At 55.3% G+C, this 26,667-nt stretch overlaps 9 protein-coding genes across 9 annotated transcripts; 4 read left to right on the forward strand and 5 right to left on the reverse strand.

The window, feature by feature from the left end:
- Positions 1 to 330: 330 nt before the first annotated feature.
- BAUCODRAFT_56667 (uncharacterized protein) lies at positions 331 to 3,189 on the reverse strand (the record flags this gene model as incomplete). The annotated part of the gene is made up of 1 exon (XM_007678731.1): positions 331 to 3,189. A coding segment is annotated over one exon (2,859 nt), but the record flags the coding sequence as incomplete, so codon positions are not given.
- Positions 3,190 to 5,286: 2,097 nt separating this feature from the next.
- On the reverse strand, positions 5,287 to 5,752 carry BAUCODRAFT_56594 (uncharacterized protein; the record flags this gene model as incomplete). Its single annotated transcript, XM_007678729.1, has 2 exons — positions 5,287 to 5,564; positions 5,626 to 5,752. Coding segments are annotated over 2 exons (405 nt in total), but the record flags the coding sequence as incomplete, so codon positions are not given.
- Positions 5,753 to 6,102: 350 nt separating this feature from the next.
- On the forward strand, positions 6,103 to 8,305 carry BAUCODRAFT_109052 (uncharacterized protein; the record flags this gene model as incomplete). The annotated part of the gene is made up of 2 exons (XM_007678878.1): positions 6,103 to 6,802; positions 7,121 to 8,305. Exons 1-2 carry the CDS (start codon positions 6,479 to 6,481, stop codon positions 8,303 to 8,305), a joined length of 1,509 nt encoding a protein of 502 aa, XP_007677068.1. The 5' UTR covers positions 6,103 to 6,478.
- A 532-nt stretch (positions 8,306 to 8,837) lies between these two features.
- On the forward strand, positions 8,838 to 9,884 carry BAUCODRAFT_70819 (uncharacterized protein; the record flags this gene model as incomplete). The annotated part of the gene is made up of 1 exon (XM_007678736.1): positions 8,838 to 9,884. One exon carries the CDS (start codon positions 8,838 to 8,840, stop codon positions 9,882 to 9,884), a length of 1,047 nt encoding a protein of 348 aa, XP_007676926.1.
- A 62-nt stretch (positions 9,885 to 9,946) lies between these two features.
- Positions 9,947 to 11,457, reverse strand: BAUCODRAFT_70871 (uncharacterized protein; the record flags this gene model as incomplete). The annotated part of the gene is made up of 2 exons (XM_007678739.1): positions 9,947 to 10,951; positions 11,005 to 11,457. 2 exons carry the CDS (start codon positions 11,455 to 11,457, stop codon positions 9,947 to 9,949), a joined length of 1,458 nt encoding a protein of 485 aa, XP_007676929.1.
- Positions 11,458 to 12,238: 781 nt separating this feature from the next.
- BAUCODRAFT_34374 (uncharacterized protein) lies at positions 12,239 to 16,600 on the forward strand. Its single transcript, XM_007678580.1, has 2 exons — positions 12,239 to 14,604; positions 14,857 to 16,600. Exons 1-2 carry the CDS (start codon positions 12,732 to 12,734, stop codon positions 16,236 to 16,238), a joined length of 3,255 nt encoding a protein of 1,084 aa, XP_007676770.1. The 5' UTR covers positions 12,239 to 12,731; the 3' UTR covers positions 16,239 to 16,600.
- A 423-nt stretch (positions 16,601 to 17,023) lies between these two features.
- Positions 17,024 to 20,232, forward strand: BAUCODRAFT_34376 (uncharacterized protein). Its single transcript, XM_007678581.1, has one exon. The coding sequence runs from the start codon at positions 17,380 to 17,382 to the stop codon at positions 20,074 to 20,076; it is 2,697 nt and encodes an 898-aa protein (XP_007676771.1). The 5' UTR covers positions 17,024 to 17,379; the 3' UTR covers positions 20,077 to 20,232.
- Positions 20,233 to 20,534: 302 nt separating this feature from the next.
- On the reverse strand, positions 20,535 to 24,261 carry BAUCODRAFT_90408 (uncharacterized protein; the record flags this gene model as incomplete). Its single annotated transcript, XM_007678827.1, has 2 exons — positions 22,180 to 24,261; positions 20,535 to 22,146 (listed from the first exon to the last, which is right to left on the reverse strand). Coding segments are annotated over exons 1-2 (3,369 nt in total), but the record flags the coding sequence as incomplete, so codon positions are not given.
- A 1,126-nt stretch (positions 24,262 to 25,387) lies between these two features.
- Positions 25,388 to 26,233, reverse strand: BAUCODRAFT_157043 (uncharacterized protein; the record flags this gene model as incomplete). The annotated part of the gene is made up of 3 exons (XM_007678879.1): positions 26,005 to 26,233; positions 25,538 to 25,861; positions 25,388 to 25,482 (listed from the first exon to the last, which is right to left on the reverse strand). Coding segments are annotated over exons 1-3 (561 nt in total), but the record flags the coding sequence as incomplete, so codon positions are not given.
- Positions 26,234 to 26,667: the final 434 nt, after the last annotated feature.

A 26,667-nucleotide genomic window follows, 5' to 3' on the forward strand; every position in this document is an offset into this window, starting at 1 on the left:
AGCTAGCGGGGGTGTAAGCCTGACAGGCGCATTGCAAATGAGCAGCTTAACGCCACCATCTAGAAACCCTGCAGATTAAACGAGCGGCCCGCGAAATACTGACGGAGCACATGTACTAGATACATTCACAGGAACTTTGACAAGCATAGCAGCAGCAGCCGAAGCAGACTTGTGAAAGAGGCACATTGCCTAGAATCAAGTGGTGATAGATGGTTTGTGCGTAAGGATAGTTAAACACAGTCTCTACGACCTAGCATCTGACATCTCCGCGTCCTCATCCTCCTCGCTCTCCGCATTACTGCCAGGACGTTGAGGCGCACCATGTACTTGCATGCTATCACCTGTTTGAGCCTTCCTCAATGCAGCCATCTTCGCCATACCTGCTGCCGCTCGCACCTCGTGCCTTGCGCGGCGATACTCGTCCCGACCGACTCCGGACGATGGCGAGGCGAAGCCACTCCCTCCACCAGCTGTGGCAGCACTACTACCCGCGGGTATCTCTTCCGCCAGTCGCTCAGCCATGTTGGCATCGTACTCACGCTCGCAAGCTCGGACGGCCTCTGGGTCAACTTCACGGGCAAGGGCGAGAAGATCGAGCGAGCCATCAGATTCCGCATCGTTAGAGTCGTCATCTTCATCTTCACCTTCGTCGTTACTGCTAGCATAGGGTACGTCAATGATCTGCGGCGCGGCAGCAGGTGGTAGCCCATCCAAAGACCCAGGACAGAGCGACAGTTCTTCGTCGGCATCCGTATCGTCCCCGACATAGTCCTCTTCAAATGGCATAAAGCTGAGCGCAGGTGGCAACCGCGACGGTGGTAGGTCCCTCCGCCTCGCAGAAACGATCTGCTTGTGCACAGCGCCGTGTGACTTGCTCACCGCTCCGTGGCCATGTAATAGCTTGGCGAGCTTGGGTGGCACGGTCTTGTGCAGGTATGCATGGGAGACCTGTGGCGCCCCTGATTGGTCGACTCTTACGTGGCGACTTTCGACTCGTATCGCAAAGTTATCGGCAGGGTAGACGCCACCAATGCCGGTGACCTCGAGCTCAATAGGATCCCTTTCTGGTGCAGAAGCCGACGTAAGTGAGGTATTGGTTGGGAACTTGACCTCCATGGATTCTGGGATGGGGTTGTCACCAAGATCCATGGGTTCAGGTAGCTCGGAGGCCAAAGCAAGCGGACCACGCTTTTCAGCAGGCCTGCCGCTCAAATGCTGTACCTTGCCAAGCGGCGGGACAGCGAGCTTAACGTAGGGCGGAGCGTTCATGTTGCCCTCGGGTCTGCGCTCGCCACTGAGGTCGGTGCAGAAGCGTGCATTGTTATAGAAGATGATAGGCCCATCGTCCTTGTGCTTCTTTGGTCGTGTGGATGTTGTACGTATGCCAGAGCTGGTCATACCCGACGAATCTCCAGCAGGTGCTACTGGGAACGGTGATAGGACGTCGTCGTCTTCCTCCTCTGACGATGATTCGTCGCTCTCTTCGCTGCTGTCGCGGTGAGAGAACATCGGGGTGTAGACTAGCTTGTTGTTCTCTGCCCGGGATCGCGAAGATGCAGCTCCCTGAGCCTGAGCTTTAACGCGTGACTTTAAGCGCGAGCCCGCCTTGTGAGACGTCTTCAGCCGCTTATGAGGGCTTTGACCGTCACCGCTCTCGCTTGGTGCATCAATAGAAGCAGCACCACTGCCACTGCTACTCTGTGTGACTTCACGTCCTCCCCTCCAGCGTACCTTGCGGCCGTCGTTAGAAAGCTCGAACTTGTCGCTGAGCTCACCCAGCGCTGTCCGAACGAAATCTGCAGTGACGTTGATGGTATGAAGCTGGGCCATATTGACGAGAACATTGAGGTAGATCCAACCATGTCCTTCTTCCGGCGAAGCTGACGACCTCGGGTCCGGTGGCGAGAAGCCAAGATGGCGCATGTAACGGATGTTATCCATGGGTACCTGCGCTCGGTGTGGGTCGAGGTCGAGAGGTCTTGTGGGTCGCTGCTCAGTGCCAGGAAGCGATGCAAAATCCTGCTCGGCGATTCTGGCGCCAAGCTGTTGTTGAGGCTTTGCAAAATCAGGGGTTTCATCCTTGTCATCTTCGGCGTCCTCAGTCATGATGTTTGCTTCTCGCGTACCTTCCTGCCGTACATGCTGACCTTCGGCTTCAAGAGCCGATCGGTCGGCATAAGCAGCCATGTGTGAGACGTCCTGCTGCTGCATGGCTTGCTGATGGCCTATGGCAGCGGCGCCCTTGCCAGCGAAGAGGTGTTCCAAGCGTTTCACAACGAGCTTCTTCCTGGCGCGCTCAGTCATTGTGGCTGGATTCGGCTGAGGCAACAGACCCTCCGGGATATGGTGCAGATAACTATGGATGTTCTGTCGACGCGATGCAGCGGATGGTTTGAAAGCTTTCTGCCTGCTGTCACTGGCAGACAGACTGGAAGAACCACCTTGACCTGATGCAGACATGGACGCGTACGCCGAATCGGCGTGCTTCATGGAGGCTTGCGACGACGCGGTCTTGTGAGGCTGCAACATAGGTAGCAGGCCTTCGTAGCCGTTTGGTGGAAAGCTGGCGGTATTCTTGCTGGTAAGTCCAGAGGTAAACTTGCGGAGCATGTCCTCTAGCTCAAGCTTCTTTTGTGGCGGCAAGCTGTGAAACCGGACCTCGAACAGTTTCTCGTCCTTCAAGTGCGAATCATGGAGCTTCTCGTACTGCTTCAACCTCCTCTTCAATTTCTTGTTCTCAATTGTCAAGTCATCGATGACACCACGGAAGTCCTCCGTGCTGCTACCATCTGTACCTATGTGCAACAAGCCTGTCCGCAGCGGCAGTGATTGTGACCCATCTTGACCAGCCAGGAATCGCTTCATCCGGTCTTGAAGCCCGGGTGGCGTCTCAGAAGACGACGAATTGCGCATAAAGAAGGGCGGCTCGCCGTCCACGAACGGTGCGGTGCTGTCACGTACATCATTGTTGGACTTCTCAAACCACTGTTCTGCATTGCTGCTTTCGCCAGAGCTCTCTCTCCCAAGCGGCTGAAGGCTGGATGGAGTGTTTCTGCTTGGCCTGCCAAGAGCTTGAGTTCGCTGGATGTGCCCATCGCTGGATGAATCGCTGCGGTCGACGGTAGGTACACGAGCGCGAGGCGAATGTAACAAAGACACCGACTGATGCGCAGGCGGACGACGAGGATGCAACTGTGCACCCGCACTTGTTGGCGGGGACATCATCTTGCGCAACTGGGGAGGCGTAGACATGTCTGGTGTTGGTTAGGGAGCTTCAGTCAGAGAAGATCGATGTGTCGTTCATGTGCGGTTGACCAAACAGGTGTGCAGTCGTCCCCCACAGTACAGTTGATCCAGTTTGTAGGTATACTCTAACAATGGCAAGTAGACTTGGAAAGGCTGAAAGGGTAGACTCAGTAGGTCAATAGGTGGACCTGCCCTACTACGCAGCCAACATGGATCGAGCGATGCGAGTGCGATTCGCTCGCACAGGAGTAAACAACCCAGATCTCAGCCGACTCTGGCCACTTCCAACAAAGCGTAATCGCAGTCCATGCCTTGCATCAGGTCATCAAGCAGACGACAGCCTCCACGCTGACGCAGGCCTGTGAATGAGGCGGCGAGGAATCGAAAAAGGCTCAGTCGATGTTGATGCATGGCTTCGATCGCTCACGCATAGGGTCTTTGCCGGATGGTGGCTGTTTCTGAGATCCGCAGCCTCGCACGCGGTGCAGGCCTGCTCGATCTTCAGCTGAAGCATAAGGATCGTGTCGATCGCAGGATCGCAAGAAGTCTAGGCTTTCGGCACCCTTGCCGGGCCGAAACGCCTCCTCTCATGATCGCATCGCCTAAGGAAACAAGTGTGATCGCTATTTGCGTTTATGTAGGCCTTCTGTTTGTGGAACAGAGGTGATTGGGATGGCTCAAGGTTGCCTCATCCTGCATCCTACTAGCTGCTCCTTTCAAGTGAAGCGAATTTGGGAATACTTTACTTAGACGAATGCGTGGTAAGGCGCGTAACAAATGCAGCCCAGGGACACTTGTTCCGATTGCGTGACCGGTCTTTGAAGGTCCTGATCAGTCGAATACGACGTGGTGCAGTAGGGACCTTACAAACACTGTGCGATGATGAACATTGTCTTGACGGCCATGTGAGCAGCTTCAATGATGAAGTTCCGATTCTGCCGCGTTCTGACCGATTGGAGTAAGAATCCAGACTCCAGCAACCCTGAAACGTGCGCCATCCAGCACAGTCGTCAAACGATCTTCGTGGCTTGGCGTGACACGCGAGTAGCGGCTAACACGCTCTAGCAGGAAATTGTCCGGTTGGCAGTGAGGACATCAGACGGACCTCAATGTTTACTACCGAGCTTCTACTTTGCTTGTGGTCGTGCACTCATACTTCGCGATATGGTAATTATCTGGAAATGAAATGGCTCGCCTTCGTACCCCAGACACACTGTTCACGACTGAAAAGGCTGTGAACCTTTGCCAGCCTTGTGACCATGACCCCTTCACCGTCCTACCACCGCCGGACGCGGACACAGGCGCCGTCGGACAGTGACGCCTAAACCGCGCCTCTACCTTGCCATCGTCTCTTCTACTTGCTGTCGTGATCGAGCCGACAAACCATCTTCACACTCGATCGGCGCGGTAATGACTAGGCGAACCGAGTCGCACTTGCAGCGCTGGTCAGTGGGATCGAAGCAAGCATCGGCGATGAGCATTCCTTTCGCGTTGCTCTTGAAATGCGCGTCGAACAAATGGAGCCAGACTTGCTCACTCAGCGCCGGTCTTACTGCAGTGAACGGTCCGTTGATCAGAGTCGAATTCACAACACTTCTATCCGCCATCACAAGCCTGTCGAAAGGCACCTCCTGAATACTTGTCGATCGCGCACCCAAGACACTTCCGGCGAGAACTCTATATTGTCGACCTTCACTGGCGGATGTGTACAGCCATGTAATTGGGATGTGGCGTTGCGTATTGAATGTATCATTTGCTGCTGCTATACCAGATGACGCAGGGCTATCGTATCGAGGGAACCGCTAGTGCATGCCATACGTCCTACCATCGCGAACTCGTCTCAATTGAGCAATAGTGGCTGGCACAAGTAACGAATTGCTCCTGGTTCATGGAGCCGGTGAGTCCCTATTCGAAGGTGAGTGAACGCCGGACGACCTTCGCTTCTAACGCTCAGAGATGCAATGGATGTTCATCGTATAGCACGCAGTCATATCATGCTGCGGCGCCGGATCGTGCTTCATCCTCGCCACTACCCATGGACATAGTACTTGACGGACTTATCCGCTTGCTCTCGCTGTCGGCCAGACTCGCGTTCGGTGAGTTTTCCGGAGAGATAATGAAGAGCTCGTCGTATGCGCCGAAGGCCAAGCGGCTTAGGTAGGCCATGAAAGGTACCCTGATCGATGCCAGGGAAGCGTCGTAGTTAGGGAAGCGTGAGTACTCGTCCTTTTCTTGTGGCAAGTAAAGATCGTGCCGCTTGACGTCTACATAGGATGTGCCACGTGGTATGGGCTTCCTCGTGCAGCGCAGATTCTCGTCTACCCGTACCAGCAGTCAGTGACCTGCACCTTACATGCCGACACCAATATCTATACACACCCTTGTCTAGCCACGCGCAGATCTCTTTCTGCGAAGAAGTCTCCAAGCGTCCCCGGTATTTGTAGCACAAGACTGGCCGGATGTCTGACTCGTCCAGGCGATACTTTTGTGCACTGCTTGATGAGCTGCCGGTTGAACCTGAAAAGCCACTTTCAAAGCTCCTCTCCAGTGTCTGGGTGTTACTCATGTCGAGGTTAAGCGTACTCAAGGCTGCCAGATACTATCAACGGAGGCTGACCGCGCTCTCTTTGTGCGGAAACGGGCCTTCTGACTGGTCATGTATCGCCTAAGGCTTGTCCAACAACCTCCAGCAGATTCAGCGGGTCACAAGATTGATGACGAGTCACAATGTTTGCGGCTGGGATCAATCACTTGCTGATGTGGCGGCGGGGCAATCATGCGCACTGACTCATCTGGTGAATAAGGCAGGCACAGCCACTTGAACAAGGTTAAGCCACAAACAGCCAAGGTCGAGTTGTTGATAACACCTGCAGTCTCGCAGTCCAGTTTCCTCGAAGAAAGGCTGCCGCACAGCCTCTAAGTCTTCTCGGCACCGTTTTAGAGTCGCATAGCACGGCGTTCACTGGGTTTGACACTTTGCTGCGTTTCATTGCGTTCATTGCTTTTCGGCACCGTGCATTACGAGGCGTTGCACAAGGCAGTCATGCCCGCCCGTCATCACCCATTTCCACAGAAGCACGCTACTCCGTACACACAGAGCCAGACCAGAAGATAGATACTTTCAATCAGTGTCCGCCTCGCGTTCACGCTGGATTCAATACCACTCGCCCCTTGGGCCTTCTTTGGGCGCGAGACGTCCAGCGTTCCCTCGTCCGTTCCAATCACTGATGGTATGGTTGGCAATCAGACACCGCTCCGGCGACAACAATCGCTCGTGGATCTGGATGCGAGCCTGTCCACGCTCTCCGCTTCTGGGCATCATGTGCGGTCACCGAGCGTAAGGCGACGCGCAGAGACCCAAGATTCCGACAAGGCCGGAAGAAGTTGGGCGAGGGAGGTCGATGACCCATGGTGGCCTTGCATCCTAACGTTGGACGGAGGTGGCATCAGAGGTTATAGCAGTCTCTTGATCCTCAAAGCTCTAATGCATGAGGTGTGGTTGTGGGAGCAACGGCTAGATAGAGAAGATGCAGAACAAGTGAACCATGAGACCACAGTAGAGTCGCCGAGGTCAGTAGAGGCTCGTGAAGGACAACAAGCAGTCCCCGGAGCCTATGGCGGGTCGGACCACTCCACCAGCAGCGAGGTTGTTGTTAAACCGGGTATGCTAGGCCTGGAAGACCGAACAAATCGTGATAGGGAGCAGCCTCTTCAGGCACAAGAGATAGGAGCAAGGAAACAAAGCAGGACTGCTGCTGTGGAGGGGCGGTATGGGGTATCCGCGTCTTCTCCGAGTGCTGAAGACCTAGCGTCCGTACCAGATGTGCATTCAGCTCGACAGGACAGTCTTACCGCAGACGTCAGCACGAAGAAGCCCTCGTCTGAGGAGGAACTCTTGCCCTGCCACTACTTTGATTTTGTGTACGGTACCTCTACCGGTGGTCTGATTGCAACTATACTTGGCCGATTACGCATGACAGTCTCTGAAGGACTGGAACTCTATCGCAAAGTTGGCGAAGACTTGTTCGGCAAAAGGCGCAGTCACATCCCATTTATGACGAAGTATCACCACCAACCGCTTGAAAGGGCGGTACAAGACATCGTAGGCGCTAGATGTTACGAACACGCAGACTGCGACGGCAAGTCTGACCTTCACCCATGGGACGCTGATCAACTTGATGAGATCTTGAAGCTTGATGTGCCATTCGACGTTGATAGGCCGAGGGTCTGCCAATCGTGCTGTTTGACCGCCACTCACGACAAAAGCATATCGGAAGCATACCTGCTACGGTCCTATCCGCACTACTACACCGACGATGTGCCAAACTGGATCACAAGGTACAATGAAGGCGCAGACGAACTGCCGATTTGGAAAGTCACCAGAGCGACGACTGCGGCTCCGTTTTACTTTGAGACGGTCCAGCACGAGGTTGAAGGCGGGACCAAGTTGTTCAAGGATGGTGGGATCCGTGAGAACAATCCTGCCGGTGCAGCGTTGAGCGAGTTTCACGCTTTGTATGCAGGCAAAGCAGATAGACCGGCTCTACTCCTCAGCATCGGAACTGGACGGCCTGATCAAACACAAGATGGCTTCGCAAGCGTTTGGCCCGGACCATTTGGACGTCTGCCCTTCGTTTCGAAATTTCTCGAAAAGCGAGCCGTCATCCAACACCTGCTGATCAAGTATACCGAAGGCGAAAAGCAGCATAATCAGATGCGGGAGCACGCTCACGGAGAGCACACGTGGTACAAGCGACTGAATGTGTCCTCCGGGCTGGAGAGTATGCCACTGGACGACTGGATCAAGGGCGACTACAGCGGCAACATTAATGTTCCTGGCGGGAAGAGCCTCACAAAGATGGAAGAGGCGACGGCAAAGTACCTAGACCGCGTCTTTGATCCCAGCGTTGATTCGTATGCACCACCCTCTGTGATGCTTCAGCAGGCTGCAGAGAAAGTTGTGCGGCAACGACGGGCGCGAGAAACGATGGGTGGCGAGCGGTGGGATACCTTTGCGGGCAAGCACCTGCTCCAAGTCGCTGGACAGAAGAATGGATAAGAATGGATGTACGAGCTGAGTGCGTTGCACAGCACAACCCTGTTTTTCACGTCTGAATCGTGCGCGGCGAGCAGAAATCGCCTGGCGCTGCCCTTGCGTTCGGAAACTGCGGCTATGTCCGAGCAGGGTCGCTAATTCAAGCATGTAAAGCATGTTTACTGATCACGCTTAGACGAATGATAACGCTGCGGCCGAGCGATGGTGCCGGCCTCAACGTTTGTCATTACGCTACCGGCCATAGTGTTAGTGATCAAGAGTACCAGTATCAGCGACACGATGTTACCGTAGCGAGCCAAGCCGATGCAACGGTTCTTACGCCTTGGATCACATTACGCTCGCCGACATGCATGCTGATCAATCTTAACTCGAAGACCACGCATGCTGTTGCCTCGTACGTCGGCCGTGGACAGTACAAAAGCACCATTCCATGCACCTCACATCATGGTATCTGCAACACCACCATCAACGACCGGATAGCGACCAAAGCCACTCAGAAATCAAATATCATCACCAGCAACCAGGCGTAGTCATCATGGCTGGTAACCTCGTCCTGATCACCGGCGTGAGCGGTCATATTGGTTTCCGCGTCCTGCGCTATGCGCTTGAATATGGCTACCAAGTCCGCGCCGCGGTCCGAAGTGAGGAGAAAGCCAACATCGTCAGGAACAACGCCGTCCTCAAGGCCATGGGCAAGGATAGCCAGCTGTCGTTCACCATCATCCCGGACTTCTCCGCGGCCAACGCCTTTGATGAGGCTGCCAAGGGCGCAAAGTACGTTATACATGTGGCCTCGCCACTGGCCACCCGCGCACCGGCCGACGGAGACTATCAGAAAGGTTTCATTGATCCTGCTGTGAACATGACGCTCAGCATGCTCGACGCTGCTCGCAAGGCTGGCTCCATCAAACGGGTCGTCATCACCTCCTCCGTCGTTGCTATCATGCCGATCACAGCGATGTTTGAGCCGAGCGGCGAAGTCTACACAGCCGATACGCGCGTGGACGAGCTGACGGGTCCGCTCGAGAATCCGATGGCCGGGTATGTTGCGTCCAAGATCGCGGCCTTCAACCGTGCCGAGGCCTGGATCAAGAACGAGAAGCCTGCATTCGACGTGATTCATGTCCATCCCAGCTTCGTGGAAGGTCGTGATGACCTTTGTGACAGCACCGAGTACTTCCTCACGAGTACCAACGCGCTCATCGTTCGCCAAGCCTTAGGCATGCCATCGTATTTCCCTGCAGCACCCAACAACTACAACCACGTGGATGACTCCGCTCGCATCCACGTGCAAGCTCTGGACCCGCATGTTGAGGGTAATCAGAGCTTCGTGGTGTCGAATAATGGCGAGGATGGAATGCAGTGGTCTGACGTGGCGAAGCATGTGCGACAGCACTTCCCGGAGGCCGTGGAGAAGGGCATTCTGCCTCTCGGCGGTGAGCTGGCGTCTGTTATCACCAAGCTCGATAATTCCAAGACCGAGAAGACGTTTGGAAAGCTGGCGACCTTCGAAGAGTGTGTGGTCAGTGTCATGGGCCACTGGTTGGAGTTATATGATAAGGAGCATGCGCTCAAGAACTAGAGATCAGCGGGTAGAGTGGCGATAATAGTACGTAGGAAGCGAGGTAATCCCCATGGTCAATGTCAAATACGACATCGTACTCTCCACCCGACTTTTGCCACTCTAGCGGCAATCAGAACAATACCGGCAGCGAGGAAAGATGTGCCTGCCCATGTTTGTGCGTACAGGTAGTTGCCACCATGATACTGTATCAGTGCTCCAGCAAGTGGAGGTCCTGTCAAGCTTGCAAAGCTCACAACCGTGAAGCTCATGCCCATCCTCACACCTGCCTTGCTCATATCTGACGTCAGGCTGGCCAATGTCGCCGGATACATACTCTGTATGCCTGCCGCACCAGGTCCATACAGCAGCGCAAAAACGTAGAGCGTGCCGGGGCTGTCCACGCCAATCCAGGCAAACATCATGATGCCGCAGACGAAGGTGAAGGGCAGTATGAGGTTGACCGGGCCTAACTTGTCTGCGAGGAAGTTAGGTAGAAGGCGAAAGATGAATCCTGTACACACCATAGCCAGGAGCAGGTTGACCGAAGCTTGGTAACTCATGCCGAGCCGGTCGCGACTGTATGAGCCGACGTAAAAGAAGGCGAAGTACAAACCCCAGAAGAAAAGGAAAGACGCTATGCAGTACAGCGTGTAGGGTGCTTCGCGGAAGGCGGCCCATTCGACGATCGGTCCGGTTTTGCGTGGAGGAAGCCTGGTGCGGTAGAATGCAACGGTGATGGCGTTGACGAGGACCATGATAAAACCGACGATGCGGACGGTCCAGCCGAAGCCAATACGAGGGAGGAGTTGCTGGACGAGAATGGGAAAGAGGACGCCTCCTGTACATGAGCCCAGCGCGCCGACACCGAGGACGAGCGCTCGCCTCCTAACGAAGTATGTCGCACACAATCCCATAGATGGACAGAACTGGAGGCCGCTGGCGATGCCCATGCAGAAGCCTTGCGCAAGAAGAAGCTGCCAGTACTCCGTCGCCACGGAAGTGGTGAAGATGCCCAGTATTTGCAATATAGCACCTGCAGTATAAACGGGTCGAAAGAGACCCGCATCGAGCGCTCTACCGGAGAACTATGGTGCAGTCAGCGATCGGTGCCATCAAATATCCTCTCTGCAGCGCTTACCGTTCCGATGAAGAAGAGAAGGAAAAGCTGCACGCTTCCGATCCATGAGATCTTCGAAGTAGAGACGCCGAGGATGGCCTGGTAGTATGTTTGGAAACTGCCGAAAGCGGTGATGTAGCCGAAGGTACTGAAGATAGTCAGGTGAAGTAGTGCCACCTGAGACCATGCAACTAGGCCACCGTCTGGTGGTGGGCCTGGGTCCGCTCTCGACCGTCGTGACGTGCCGGAGACTGTCCGGGCGAGAACGTTAGAGTGTACGCTTAACGCCTTCTCTGCGTCGCTCTTAGGCTGAGCTATCGATGGTCCATCTTCGAGTTCATCAATAGCGCTTTCCAGATCTTCGTCCGCGGCATTTGGCCATGTGTTGACGCTTAAGTCGTCCTCGCGTAACGGCTCGCCATTACCACGTTTCTCACTGCTAATATCTGCAGTCGGCTTCAGGACAATGTTCATTGGCATCATCCGCGTTCTCGGATGAGTTTGGTCGCGCGATCATTTGTCAATGCTGGCGATGTGAAATCAAAACTCCCCATTTTCTTTCTGCATTGAGGTAGAGTATTTGCAGAGGTGCGGAGAGAGTAGATCATACGCCGACCGATGCCGGCTGCATGAAGCATCTTGCCCGAATCGCAGCGCAGCGGCTATTGAGATACATAGTAGCAGACGCTTTCGGGAGAGGGGAGAGAAAAGTGAGGATGCGAAATGCTGAAAGGAGTGCTGGTGAGTGTTGAAGAGGCGCTTCGGGCGCGCATGTCGTCTACGATCAATTTAACCTACTGAATATCCTAGCAACTGTGCGTCCGCATTGTCGACCAGCCAATGTTGCTGACATGCCATGGGATGGCAGGGTTGACGGTGTGATTATTCGATCCCCCGATCTTTGACGCGTCTCCAAACGGGAGATCGTTGATGTGGTTGTCACGGCGTGCTGCCATGACGTCGCCATGTTTATATACAGTCCACTCTTGCCCGTTGATCGCTCTTGTTCCTCCAGAGGCTGTAGAATCACTGACGAAGCTGTGAGTGTACGTCGGATGTCCAAATTGTTCGAGAATGGGCCGCAGTGCTCTCACCGACTGTGCGCCGAAACAGGTGTCTTCCAATAAGCGGCGAGCTCAGACACGGCACGTGCACAAGCGTCAAGGTCGTGCGCTGGAAGCGAAGACCCTGAACGGGGAAACGTCTGTGCTTCCGCGTGTTGTCGCCTACGCTGCTGCGTTGCGCTGCGCTTTCCATCAACGTCCAGACTTGCTTGACCGTACTTTCTGCACACATTATTGACACACTCTCATTGCTCCTTCCTTTCTGACCAGTGTAAACATCGCCAACCTAACCTCACCCGTCACCTGCGGCACCGCCACTCACACGCAGTCAGCCGGCCGGCCCTGAATGACGCGTGCTGTTTTGATTGCGGCAGAGGAATGAAACTCTGACACAACGGCATTGTTACCCATCCACCCACGCCGAGTCGCAAAGCACTCCCAATACACGCAGCACACGGTCGCCATCGACGGCCATCAGTCTGGTCCATCACTGAGCACCGCTCCATTCCACACCATCCTTTCCCTTGCGCCGCGTCATTCTCCGCAAACTGCACGCCGTGGAGACAAACGAGCAACGAGCGACACAGAATCACACATTGCGCAGGCACTTCGCATTAGCAAGTCGCCACCAGTGTGGGCGCAAGGCGACTGCGCGTTCGCACTACTCCCCATGAGTGTGCAATGATGGAGATTGAATATTCTCCAGGTCACTCCAGTGGCGGCGCACCGCACTTATTATCACCAACCCATGCGCATGGCTCGCCAGTCGACAATTTCGCGGCAATTAGGCAATTGCGGCGGTCGTTGTCGCGGTCGCCATCTAAGCCGCAGCGCTACCCGTTGAGCGCGCGCAAATCTGCAGACACTTCTCCAAATGCGCCAAGGTCGCCTTCTGGTCTTGCGCGGACCTTCAGCGCTGACCCGCCGAGCAACCTCCACGCGAGGCCAGTCTACTCTGTGAAGCGCACTGGACCTGTGCGCACAGTTTCTCGCAAGACCTCACCGAACAGTCCGCTTAGACGCGCACTGAGCGACAACACCAACCAGGCAAATGCATCGCCAAGGTTGCTGCGCAAAACCAGCGCCGGAGACGGACAAGAAAATCAGGACAGGATGGACTGTTCGGAGGATGCTGCACCAAGCATGAGCAGTTCACGGTTCGATCAACCGATTAAGCTCGAATTCCTTAAGCCGGACAAGCTGCTCAAGCCTGTCATGAAGGACCAGGTATCACCTCTCAAGTCGAGTCCGTTGAAGAGAAGTGATGGAGTCATGAATCTGGAGGCCGCAGGCTTTGGCAGTCCGCGCCACAAGCGCAGAAGCCTGCACAGCCCGTCTTCGTTGAGTGCGGACTTCAACGTGTTCGACCAAGGCCTAGACGGCACGACTAGCGACTCGACTGACTCAACGGCGAGCCGCTCATCGGATGAAAAGGAGCGGGACGGCACTACTGCGTGCCAGCCAACATGGTCAGTTCCAGCAGCAAATCCTGTGCAGCGACGCCCGTTCAGCCTCCGCAAGTCTACACTGTACCAGCGTACAGGTGCTGCTCGTACTAGGCCATCCATCGACGGTGGGCGGGAGTCGCTCTTGAGCCCAGCGCTTACCCGCGCTCGATCACGCATATCTTTGGATAGTGCGCTTCCACTTCGTAGCGCCGACTGCGACTCGCCTTTTCGCAGGAACGGTATTGATGAGCCGCCTGTACTATTCCCGCCGCCAGGTCAGAAGCCGTATCAGTCAGCTCCCAAGCCGCATCCACTATCTCACGCTCTAACGCCTTCTTCGTCGACTTCGAGTATGGCAGAAGATTTGCCGCAGTCACTGCAACAATCATCGGCGGCTAGCGTGTTGAAGGTCGAGCCAATGAGACCTCCTGGGAGCTTCTCGAACTCTTTGCCGGCTGGTGCTCTCCGGCCAAGTGGACAGGCAGACACTGACTCAAGTCAAATGTCCTCGCAAGGCTCCTTCGCTACACCAGTAGCGTTCAAAATGGCCAAGCCCTTCCCTCAACCATTCCACTCCACCGGTTTAATCTCTAAGCGCAACCGGAACGTGGAACTACCTCATGCAGACTTCGGCTGCTCCGTAATGCCGGATACGCCATCGAAGAAGGCTGTACATATAAGCCACGCCTTCTCACCTGCTCCGGCTTCGGTATTGGGCAAGGTGGTGCAACCGCTCCATGAGTTTGGCAGCCCCAGCACACCTTTCAATGCCAGGACGTCCAAGAACTCGCCAGAGTCTTTCGGCAAAGGCGCTAACATATTCGGGTCGATTGCTGGTGCGCCGCAGCTTACTCGTCGGAACAGCTTCCTAAGCGTTGATGGCGGTGACGACCTTAATGACTCGCCGACTCACCGTTTGGAAAGTCAGTCGAGCAATGACGATCTTCCTCCAACTCCTACAAAGTCAACAGCAGTCATGGCTAGACCGCAATCGAAGGGCAAGAGCAACAGTCTGCGTAGCAGTTTGTTCGGGAGGAGGACGTCTTTGGCCCCGGACACCTTCGCGTTGCCATCCGCAGGCGATCAAGTGCTAGCTAATGAGGATGACAGTAAGTATACCTTTCTTCTTCAAACACCGTGTGCGCGGCTGGAAAAGGAGACGCAGCCACCTGTCGATGCACTTGCTCAACCATGCATCACCCTGACAGCCTGCACCTCGCCGTCACCGCTGCAAGGTCGAAGCCGGTCTCTGTCATGCGATAACGTTGTCGCGTCACCTACACCGCTCGCAAAGAGATCGCTTCGATCGGTGCCCCATCTACGCACTCGCAGCGGAGCTCTCGCTAAGTCTTTGGGTGCAGCAGTGACCGCTATGAACACTAATGTAGAGAGTGGCGACAAGCGCTCCCCACATACTCCGCAGGATGCGCTGGAGTTCTTCGCACCGCCGGATCCTAGCAACTTGTCAATCTCCGCAGAACAGCGGCCAATGACTGCCTTGGGTAAGAGTACTGTGTCGTTCCCACCTGCGACACCAACCGGACCTAGAGAGCATACCAGCAGCACGAGTTTCTTCCCGGCAAACGCATCGTCGAGCTACTTCGCCAACGATGTCGATACATCACTCAGCTCACGCTTCGCAAAGGTCACGGTCTCCGGCGGCGGTGAATTCTCTCAGGTTTACAGGGTCGAGAAGCCACTCCCAGGCGCTGTTGGCTCGCATACCCAGTCCAGCCCAGGCGCGAGAGTATGGGCGGTAAAGAAATCTAGGAAGCCTTACACTGGGCAGAAAGACCGTCAGCGTAAGATGCGTGAGGTCGAAGTGTTGCAAGCATTGCGCGGTCACGAGCACGTCGTGGAGCTGGTTGATCACTGGGAGGCTAAGGGCCACCTTTACATCCAAACTGAGTTCTGCGAGAACGGCAACCTGAGGGACTTCTTGCTCGCTACTGGTTTCAAGGGTAGATTGGACGACTTCAGAATCTGGAAGATCCTGCTTGAGCTTTCGCAAGGGCTGAAGTCCGTTCACGACGCCAACTTCATCCACCTCGATCTTAAGCCCGCCAACGTGTTTATCGACTGGGAGGGTGTGCTCAAGATTGGCGATTTCGGCATGGCAAGCTCGTGGCCCGCACCGGCGCATCTAGAGGGCGAAGGTGATCGCGAATACATTGGCCCGGAAGTGCTCGCAGGCCGCTTTGACAAACCTGCGGATATCTTTGCACTGGGCATGGTCATGCTGGAGATTGGTGGGAATATTGTTCTACCCGACAACGGCGACTCGTGGCAGCGATTACGTGCAGGTGATCTGAGCGACCTACCGAGCCTCTCTTGGACGTCTGATGGCAGCTTGCTGCGCGACGAGTCTGGCGAACCAGTTGAGATGCATGCAATGACGGCGAACGAGCTGCTCTCATTTGCGCCTATTATTGGTGTAGAAGAGGAGTTTGACTTCTTACGTCCCGCAATGCAGGGGCACGGGCGTAAGCGCAGTCGCGATCTGGTTGCGCCGCCGAAGTTCATGGTCGACCCTACGGATCCCAATGCGCTGGACCAAGTCGTGCAGTGGATGATCTGCCCTGACCCAGATGTCCGGCCCACGGTCGACCAGCTGCTTCAGGCTGGAGGCGTGCAATGGGTGGACAAGCGTCGAAGGGCTGGAGCAACAGTGTACGAAGGCAGTTGGGGTCCTGCTGACGACGTTGTCCGCATCGGACAAGATGTTGAGATGGTGGACATCTGATTCCTCAAAGCCGGGTTTGTGGGCTGACCGCGCAGCGCCATGTCTCGGCAGCTGAGCGCCTCCCGCCGCATGGTGCGTATGGGCTTGGATCGGAGATGCACGGTGGCCTTTGCACTTTTCTGCGTTTCGAGCAAGATGTTCTGACGGCCAATTAAGTGTTATGAGATATGAGAAGCATCTTCACATCGAAAGGCAAGGGGCTGGAGCACAGTACTAGAAAGCTTCCGGCGCGTGTGCAGATGGAATCCACGAGTAGAATTCAGGTGGCGTTTGCTGCTTTGCGATTTGCTTGCTAACGGCAGCTGGACCAGCGCAAACAATGTACTTTACAATGCAAGTGACCCTACGCATCACAATCTCCTGCTCAGCTTAAGTCAATCTCAACTTCGTTTCTTCTTCGTTTTCATCGACCTGCCGTCTTCTCGTCCTGCGTAGCGGGCTGGCAGTGGTCACAAGAGCAACCTGCAACCAGCTGCGCGGCCGGTTTGTGATGTGGTGCGGCGTCATTGTGGCTTATACATTCTACTTCCCACGCGGACGACGAAAGCTAGCGCAGCCTTCCGCGGGTGCCTGCACACCTGACACCGCGCTCCAGCCCACCCATACAGTTTGCCTGCGCCCGTTGTGTCGATGTACGTGCCAGTACCGTGTAGATAGTGATTGTAAGGAGGAATTGGTGCCACGTCAGCGACATTGTGCCTCCTCGCATGCCTCGGCAGGCGAACCGGGCCTTACGGGAGTCCCTGACAAGCCACATATTCACATCGGAGCAGGGGACCGCTGTCATTGATGTGCTTTCCTTCCTTCCTTCCGGCATTTTGGAGCGTTTGCGAGGTGAACCTTGTGCGGTTGCCTGCCGCTTTTCGTCCTCACATCATCTGTGTAATTGATTGATCACTTTCGGGCTTCTGGCTGTGTCTGTTTAAGCACTCGGTCTCTATCGCCGCTACTCCACGCCTTGCCCATCGAACTTCCCACAATACCCTGTCTTGGCACACCGCTGCGCCTTCGTTCTTTGTCTGCAAGGCACGCGGTTTGCTGGTACAACGCCTAAGGACGGTCCAAGGCCCGAGATGGGCTAGAGCGTAGCATGACGTGATGGTCGAACGGCCGAGGGAGGCACTGAAGCCGTCTTGAAAGGATGTCAAACGACTTCCGGTCAGTGACTGGAGGTCCGCAGACCGCGGAGCCGATCACATCTAGCAAGGATGCTGCCACCGGCAACAATGGGAACAGTACTACGAGCAAACCAGCGCAAGACGCCTCGTCCGCTCCGAAGAGAAGCTCGAGTCAGCACAGACAGCCGCCCGTACAGATACCACCACTTCGAAAGCAGCGCTCGTCCAACCTACTTCTGCCCAGTAACTCTTCGTCACCGCAGACGTCACGAAACACCTCGCCAATACGCAAGGACAGCCGCCCTGCACCGCTCAGCACGCCAATTTCTACACAGCCGTCCGCTGCAGCGATACAGAGGGCATTGTCCGCCGCAAACGTACCACAGCTCCCGGCATCAACAGGCCCCATAACGGAAGCTGTGTCGAGGCTACCTAGATCGAGTAAAAGCGCAGGAGGCGGCTCGGGCGATACGACACCGCAAATGCCGTTATCGCCTCGCCTGAAGTCGCCGCCCCCATCAGCAACCGGCTCGAGAAGAGGCTCTGCACCAGCAGCGCAGAAAAAGGTCGAGCCCGCCAGCATGCCAAGCATCAGTGTGCAGAGTCCTGCTCAGCAAGCTACGATACCACCCACAAAACCCAGCAGTGAGGATGTCCGAAAGGCTGAGCAGCAACTGCAAGCGCCGCCGAAGGCGCCATCTCGTGGACCAAGCGGAAAGTCCACATTGGAAACGGTGCAGGAGAACAGCACAGACTCCGTTGTTGAATCACCAGCGGCAGTGCAAGCGGCTGCGGATCTGAAGCCGCTCACGACGATCACAGAAGGCGACAAGTTGGCATTAAAGCAGGATGAAGGCGACAAGCACACGCAGCCTGGCGAAAGCGGCAGTGAAAGTGCAGGTAGTAAACTGGATCGTGGACGAGGACGGAGACAGTCACTTACCCAGAGTAACAAATCAGCGCAGAGGCAGCCCATTGCCGCCAAAACTAACTACGCACCTCTGTCGTCAGCAAAGTCGCGTCAGCCCGAAGGCAAGCCGAACATGACTGTAGAGACCGAGACGGTTCCTTCAATACCGCAGTCTGCGCTCAACGCTGGCGATCGCTCGGGCAGTGGGCGGAACGATCATGGCAGTGTCAGGCTCAAACCGAGTAACGAAACCATCCGGCCGAAGAAGGAGCGAAAGAAGGCATCGCAAAAGTCAAGGAGTCTGAACCAGGGTACCGCTTCTTCGAAAGCCGACATCTTCGAGGCTCGCGTGGCGAGTCAAGTGGACGAGGCGAACACGTCAGATTCCGACGAGACGTTCGTATACGAGTCCAACCCACCTGAACCACAACGTCGACCACGGCTCCACTCTCGCACACCAAGCGTGACGTCTTCGCACAGCACGGCGGACCAACAGCGCAGCGCGGTCAGGAGTTTCGGCGAGGCGATGGATGACCGAAAAGTAGCCGGCAAGCGCAGCATGAAGTTCTCCAACAACCCATATCACGATGTTGACAGTCCCGAGAGCAAGGATGGCACGATTCGCTCGACGCCGCGGCATTTCGGAAAGTTCGGCAGAGGTGCTAGTCACGCCTCGTCGATGTTTGACGCAGACTCGCCGTTCACGCAAGCGTCGAAACTGCGGACCGGACATTTAAATACGCGCCACTCGAGACCGAACTCGCCGAGAAGTCCGCAGAGTCTGCTGCAACATGGACGTGGAGAGCGCCCGGCAACGCTTTTCAGCGGGAGAAAAGCGGAGCAGTCATTTGACTTTGACGGCGAGGGCGCAGACGACGAGCGCACACCGCTTGTAGGTTCGGTGCGCACGGCGAGGAGCGCACGCCACGGCCACAGACGGATCAACAGTGGCAGTGTGCGCTCGCTCAACGACAATGATTACTACGTTCCTGTGCAGCAACCACGGTCTTGCTGCAGTCGGTTCGGAAGCTGCCTCATTGGCTTCTGCGTCCTGGTCGCGGTTGTTCTCACTGCAGTTGCATTCCTTGTTGTGTCTAACCGACCGCTCGAGGATGTGCGGATACGCAAGATTCAGAACGTTCTGGCTAGTGAGCAGGAGATTATGTTGGATCTGCTGGTTGGAGCTGTCAACCCGAACGCTTTGGGCATCACTGTCGCAGATATGGACATCAATGTCTTTGCGAAGAGCAAGCACGTTGGGACCGTAATCACCACGTCACGATCCAAGCCGGCCGTCCGGCGGTGGGAGGACCTGAGCGACCACTGGCATTCTCCCTCCAACTCCGGCGGCGTCGACCAAGGCACAGACCCTCCGGACGACCTCGAACGAGACGCACAAACTATGCTTCTCGGCCGCATTCTGCACTTCGACCAAGCGCTCAGTTTCGAAGGCTCGCCCGTCAAGCACCACGAACATTTCTCCGTCGGTGAGCTGCGGCTCGCCAAGCCCGGCAATAAAACTGAAGCGGGTGGTAGCGAGCGGTGGGAGAACGTGCTTAAGCACCCTTTCGAGTTGATCGTCAGGGGGGTGCTGAAGTACAATCTGCCCATTAGCATGCGCTTGCAGAGTGTGAGTGTGAGTGGAAGCGTGCTGGTGCATCCGGAGGATGGGGTGGATGAGTTGGGGAAGATGCGGACGGAGCCGGTGGAGCACAAGGATCATTGGCAGTGGGTTAATTGGAAGGAACTGAGGGATGGAGATGAGTGGGCCTTGGGTGAGGAAAGGGTGAAGGAGGTGGAGGATGGTTGATCGCAATCGCACCCTTCATGGGGCTAACGTTTCTTATGTGTTACATGTTGCGAAGCGTTCAAGCGAAAGGGTCGTATGACCGCCAACGAGAATGTTAGGCTGAATAGGAAGAGTGTCCTTTCATATGATAAACACTGAGGAGTCACTCCTAGCCACAAGATAACTGTGCCAACATCCAAGTTGTTCGCCGTCGATGCGACGCGATATCATAATTGATTTGCCTGTGTACCAACCTTGGATGGTCCTGATAGAGGCTGTAGTATCTGCAGTATGGCACGGAAGCCATGCTGCTGCACGTCGCGCACTTGATCTGAGCTTAGCCGTCCAGTCTGCACCGTCGCGCCTTGAACACTCCGCGTTGCAGCGTTTGGGCTTAGATCTAAAGATCGTCCTTTTTGTAGTGCACTCGCGGCAGAGTCCTCGGCAGCGACCAATTCGCGACGAAGGCTGCGGTTCCACGCTTCTTTCAGCGCTACACCGAGCGCAAGTGAGACTTTACGGTCGACGCTGTTGCCGATGATTTTCATCTGTTGGGCAGGAGAGCCAACGAGCACTTCTTCATCCCAGTACCCTTGGGCGCGCTTACATTCCTGTACAGTCACATTCCGGTGTTCTCGCCAATGGATAGTTCTCCCGGCGATGCCGTCTCCGATTCTCAACACTGTAGTAAGTGTGGGCATTAGTCCGTCTCGGCGAACGCGCGCGTAAGTCGTGCTGTTCTTCTTCGCTTGATGCTTGCCGAGTCGGTTGTAGTAGTCTAATGGCTCCCCGCCTGTTATTAGTCCTTGCTGCACTGCCTTGACAAGCCCCATCCCGTAAGGGCGTAAAGGAATGAGGGCGATACGCGATCGGCTGTCAGCACCTTCCTCGCTCGAGGTCCTGTGGTCTGGAAACGACGGACATAGCTGTGGCTGCGAATCTGTGATTTCCGGCAGATCGCTACAAGCGTCGGAAATGGACACATGCGGAAAAGGCGTCCAGTCATTGCGGCGCTGGCCAAATGGTAGACCATTACTCGAGCGGCCGAGAGCTCGCTCGCGAAAGCCCATATTGCTAGGATGGTCATGCGTATGCACGGGCACCGGCAGAATGTCAAGTCCTGGCGCTGTTGCGACAATGAACACTCGGGTTCGTTGCTGCGGACTCCCGTACGACCATGCGTCCATCAAGAATTGCTGCACTTGGTACCCGAGACCGACTAATGCTGCAAGAACCTGAGAGAAGACGTTTTCCGTTTTGTCTGGTCCTAAGCCCCTTGTCATATTTACAACGTTTTCTAGGAGGAAGTACTTCGGGCTGTAGAAGTCGACATAAGCGATCACCGCTGCGACCATAGAGGCGTTACGCAACGACTCGTCACTAAATTTGTTCAGTTGGAGATTAGAGAACCCCGGGCAAGGGCTGCCAGCTCCGAGCACCTCGACAGCGCCAACTGCCGCGATGCTAGCATCCCCTGCACCGTCCAAAGCAGCCGCAAGATAGTCGTTCACAGAGCCAAGAAAATATCGGGCGTTCGGGTTGCGAGAATTAGCTCTGTAGCTGTGTAGGGCATGCTCCGCCCAATCGATTGCGTAGTCGAAGACGACAGCGCCGCCGTCCTCTAGGCCTCGGTCGAGGTTGCCACCACCACAGAAGATGCCCATACCGCGCAGCTTGTGTGTCGGGTTGCATTGCTTACTATCCTGTTGAGTGAACAGCTCCCGGGCGCTGCCTGGCTTCGAAATTCGTTCAGGAACTCCATCCTTTTCATGACCACTACTGCTCTTGGCGATGTAATAACAATCAGCAGCGCCGTTTTGATCGTATGGTACCGGAAGGCGGCCGTTCCTGATGTCGCTAGGTTCGAATTCACGGACATTGCATTTCCGGATGAGCCTTGACGACGGTACGTCGATCATTTCCGGGCTGACCAACAGTTCATTAGCTCTAGCAGCAAGATCAAGCCGATTCTTGCGCTGGAACAGCTGCAAAACTACTCGTTGCTGGAGGTTGTTGAACGCCACGACTCTTGCGGGTTCGAGCCAAGACTTCTTTGCCCGCCCGTATGCGTTGAACTCCTCTTCGTCAACACTCGATGTTGTTGACGGCGATCGCTCGGGCGACAGGACAAGCACGCAGTCGGAGACGGCGAACTGTCGAATGCAATCGTCCCAGATCCGCTGGCGCTCACTGCAGTTGCAGACGAAGTCGGAGTCTTTCAGCGTTTCAAAGCTGTAACTATCTTCTTCATGAATAGTACAGAACTTTCGACGGGCAAAGAAAACAGCAACACCCACGGGATCTTTGATGTGCCATTTTACATCGACCTTGCTAATAACAGCGTCGATTGCAATTGCATTATGCCCACAGCTGCAGTTGTCCGACAGAAACAGTTCGTTAGCAAAGGGATAGTATGCTGCGCCCAATGTCGTATGCTGTGGTTCGTATAGCCATAGTACGTCAAGAACCTGCTCCTTCCGTCGGTTCAAACGAACATCCATGATATAGGCATACCAGACAGTGTCGCACGACCTCCACGGTCCGTTTTTGTCAGCCTCCACAGACACCACATCGCCCGCGTTGACCTCCAGGGGGCTGGCAGAGGGAGGCGTACTTGGCATACTTTCAGGTGTACGCATGCCCGTTTCATAAGGTGTAACACCAGTTGCGACGGTCAAGCCCAATGCACGTTTGCGCTCCGTGACTTGTGCATTGACGGCGTTATCTCTGATAGACATCTGTTTGAGTTGCTGTCCGAAGTACATATGTCGAAAGCATCTGTACGCATAGGGTGTGACTATCGTTGCCGTTTCTTTGTTCGGTTGCTGCGGGATTGCCTTGAGATTCATCGGATCGACTTCGCCCCAAACCGGCTGGTTGCGAATGTTGAATGGGCTTCCAGGAGCAGGGTTGTGAACGCTCCAGCACTCCTTGAACAGAAAGCCGACGTTAGCAGCAACCGTAGTCCTATAATCGCTCAGATTGGCCATTTGTTGCCATTGCAACCAGTCTGAATCGCCGCCGTACGTGTATTGCAGCCACTGCACGAACTGCATATCGGCAGCAAAATGCGCCAACGTTACATTCTCCGTCTCCGTAAGGTACTCCACGAAGGACTTGGTGAAATGCGCAAGCCATAGGAAAGGTGAAAAGAACCTTCGATACTCAGGAGACGGCGTGCCGAACTGATACCACACATCGCACTCAGCAGCGGTCGCGCTCTGTACACAGATCTTGCCGCTCAAGCTGAAAGTGTCCGTGTTTCCGTAACCATCAACCGTCAGGATACTGATCGGAACGGCTTTGACGCAGACCTTCAGTTTACCGCATGCAAGCACGCCATCGACCAGGAAAGTATTGCAGCCTTTCCGGTTCTGGAGGCGGTCAAGGGTGACCAGTTCTCCATCATAACGATTGCTCGACAGCCTGTAGTACGGTCGATAGACACTGAAGTCGTTCAAAGTAAAATAGGTGTATGCCGGGCGGTTCGGCTTATCAGCGTGGAGATGGCTATACTCCTGTTTCAATGCGTAGATAGCTTCGAACTCACTGCGTAGCGGTGCAGTGGCGTTCGAAAGGCCAAAAGCCGAATGCGGATATGCAGGTCTAGGGACGACTACATGGCTCAGTTTCTGGCGCTTTGCGCCCTTGGTCGTGATATGAATCGCAGAGCTTGTTGCGCCGGGTGGTATAGATTCAGAACTGCTCCTCACCCGCCTGATTACGACACTGGGAGAGTGTGAGCGCGTAATACCGCTAACTCGAGCTACGTCAGTAGCTGAATGATCATTGTTTCGTGCCTGCTGCGAGAGAACGCCGCTGCAGCTAGCTGCACATGAACGTCGTTTGCGCTTTAGCAGCGGAGTGACATTCGGTGCCATCGGAGGCCGCAGTGATTAGCACATGTGTGTCGTGTTCTGAAGTCAATATGTCGAAGTACGAGCAGCAGACATGAAGGGAGCAGGAAAACTCAAGGAATACTTCAGTAATACTTGTAGTATGTGTACGCGCTTCACTCACCATAGGTGCAGTCGGTGAAAGTGAAGAGGGGTTAGAGCGCAAGAAACACCACATGGTATCAATCCTCGAATGTGCTCACGTCCATAGGTGATGCGACGGCGGGCAAACATTGGCAGAAGTGATGGCGCAAGATGTCAGCACAAAGAAGTTGAAAGGTCACCCCAAGATCCGTTGCATCACTTCACGTTCCGTCATTGTCGAACGCTGCTTGCTCTTTTAAGTGCTTCACTCGGACAGCGTTAAGCATGCAATGCCGGGATCCAGCGCTAGCGCTGGCATTACTTCGGGTTGTTACCCGTTGCTCACCAGTGTGCTGTTGCAGGAGAAAAAGGTAAACTGGAGCAACAAAGCCTGTATGCTGCAGCACGTGGATGCTTCTACCCATAGATGCTGCTTCAGCTATTAGGACACGACCTCATACAGTCCGAGCCTAGAAAGCCGTCCAGCTTCCAATGTATTTTGCTATATATGGAGACTATCAATGATCCAAAAAGAGTCCAGACTATCGACTGTCTCCCAAGGCTATACAGGAACAAGCCAGAGCTCGTCCTTTTAGGAGCCAAGCGGCCATCGTGATCGACAGCACCTCTCACCTAATGATCTATGCTCCTATCCAATGCTTTTGGACCACAACTAGGCCTTTAGAAGAAGCTGCTGCCTTTCTGTCCGGTAGGCTCCTTCTGCGCCGCATCTTCTGCTTGGCCTTCAGCCTCTGCTTTAACATCGTCTGCGTCTTGATCGGTTTTACTCTTGCCGCTCAAACCACCCCAGACACCTAGATCACTATCAGCTGCCGAACAATGGAGCCGAATTGGGACACACGAGTCCTTACCTGAGGCTAAGCCTCCGACACCCTTGCCGAGTCCGCCGACTGTTGATCCGAGACCGCCAACGACATCGCCTTTTCCGATTTTGCCGACTCCTAGTCATGTGTCAGTAGGCAGCAGCTGCAGCATAGTGGACATTGAGCCCACCTTCGCCGAGTCCGCCAGTCACTCCAGTAACAGTGTCACCGACGCCCTTGGTTAAGCCAGATACTGTGGTACCTGCTCTTCCGGGAAGGTACCCGCCAACGCCGTCTCCGAGGCCCTACAACATCGTTAGCAGTTCATATTGTGTTCGACAGTCACTCGCGTTTCGTACTTCAACAGTGCCTCCAAGGCCTTTGCCAGCACTATCAAGGGTCGTGCCAACTCCTCCAGTGGCTCCAGACGCTACCCCTCTGAGATCGCCTTTTCCAAGAGCGCCAGTTGTGTCTCCAACCTAAAGCGTATTAGCATCGCATATCGAGCTGTTAAACCATACAACTCACTGTTTTGCCAAGGCCAGCCGTTGTTCCTGAGACGGTCTTGCCCACATTGCCGGTAGCACCGCCCACAAGCTTGCCGCCTGGGCCGCCGATGGTGTCTGAATCAATTGTTAGCTTTGCCTGAATACACGTGATGGACAGAGATAAACAGACCACCGACATTCTTGCCCAATCCACCGACAGTGTTGTTGACGCCGTCACCAAGTCCTCCTACGGTCTTGTTGACTCCTTCACCGGCGCCGCCAACCGTCTCCCCCACACCGGAAGCCAGACCGGTTGCAGTGCCTGCAATGTCACCACGCCTAATAGCGCCAACAGTGTTCTGCCCGGTCTTGGCCAGGTTGCCTACCGCTCCTTGAGCTGTTCCGCCAACATTCTTGGCCGTGTTACCAGCCGTCCCTGTGGCTCCCTTGACGGCTCCACCCGCTGTCTTCGAGACAGGCGCCGACCGGCCGCCGGTGACTTTGTCCAGCCCACCTGGTTCACATTATCAGCACTTCATCATCGCTTGTTGCTCGCAGCATCCGCCGTTTGCCAAGTCTCAACCAGCCAAGGTGGCAGAAACGCCAAAACCTTGTCCTGCGATGCGAAGACGGCGCGCATTGGTAGAGTGGACGTACCGGTTGCTGCGCCTACACCCTTGTTAACGGCTCCAGTGCCCTGATCAACAGTCTTGTTCACGGCTCCGGTCGCTTGTCCTGTGGTCTTCTGGGCGGTGCCAGTCGCAGTACCTAGGACACGTCTCAACACCTTGACAACCATTCTACTATGCACGTAACCTACCAGCTGTCTTCTGCGCTGCGGCAGCCGGCTTCTGCGCACCTGCAGTCGCTTGTGTAGGTGCCTTTGTCGCGGCGGCTGGGGCAGGCTTCTTAACCGGCGTAGCTCCCGTCTTCGCCGGCGTCGACTTTGCAGCAGTTGAGGCGGGCCCTGAAGCCGTACTCGGCGCTTTGGCGGCTGGAGCAGCCTTCTTGACGGGTGCTGCAGGTGCAGCACCTGCAGCACCTGCCGGCTTTGGTGGTGCTGCTGACCCAGGCGGCTTGGGTGCAGCTGACGCTGGCTTAGTGGATGGCTTGACAGCAGGCGGAACAGGTTTCTTTGACCCAATCGCGGCCCTTGCTGCAACGGGTTTGGCAGCACCGGCTGCTGGTGTATCGCTCTGCGCAGTCTTGGCTACAGGTGCTGGTTTCTTCGCAGGAGCAGCAGCGGTAGCTGGCTTCGACGCCGCCGAGGTCGTAGATGCTGGCGCTGCAGGCTTCTTCACAGGAGGCTTTGCCGGAGTG

Source organism: Baudoinia panamericana (assembly GCF_000338955.1).
Source record: "Baudoinia panamericana UAMH 10762 unplaced genomic scaffold BAUCOscaffold_7, whole genome shotgun sequence".
Classification (NCBI taxonomy): domain Eukaryota; kingdom Fungi; phylum Ascomycota; class Dothideomycetes; order Mycosphaerellales; family Teratosphaeriaceae; genus Baudoinia; species Baudoinia panamericana.

Excerpts from the sequence above, each read along its gene's own strand:
- BAUCODRAFT_34374 (XM_007678580.1), top strand. The coding sequence starts at position 12,732 with ATGGAGATTGAATATTCTCCAGGTCACTCCAGTGGCGGCGCACCGCAC. Across the intron at positions 14,605-14,856 it reads GCTAGCTAATGAGGATGACA|CAGTGACCGCTATGAACACT; the intron begins GTAAGTATACCT and ends CTTTGGGTGCAG.
- BAUCODRAFT_34376 (XM_007678581.1), top strand. The coding sequence starts at position 17,380 with ATGTCAAACGACTTCCGGTCAGTGACTGGAGGTCCGCAGACCGCGGAG.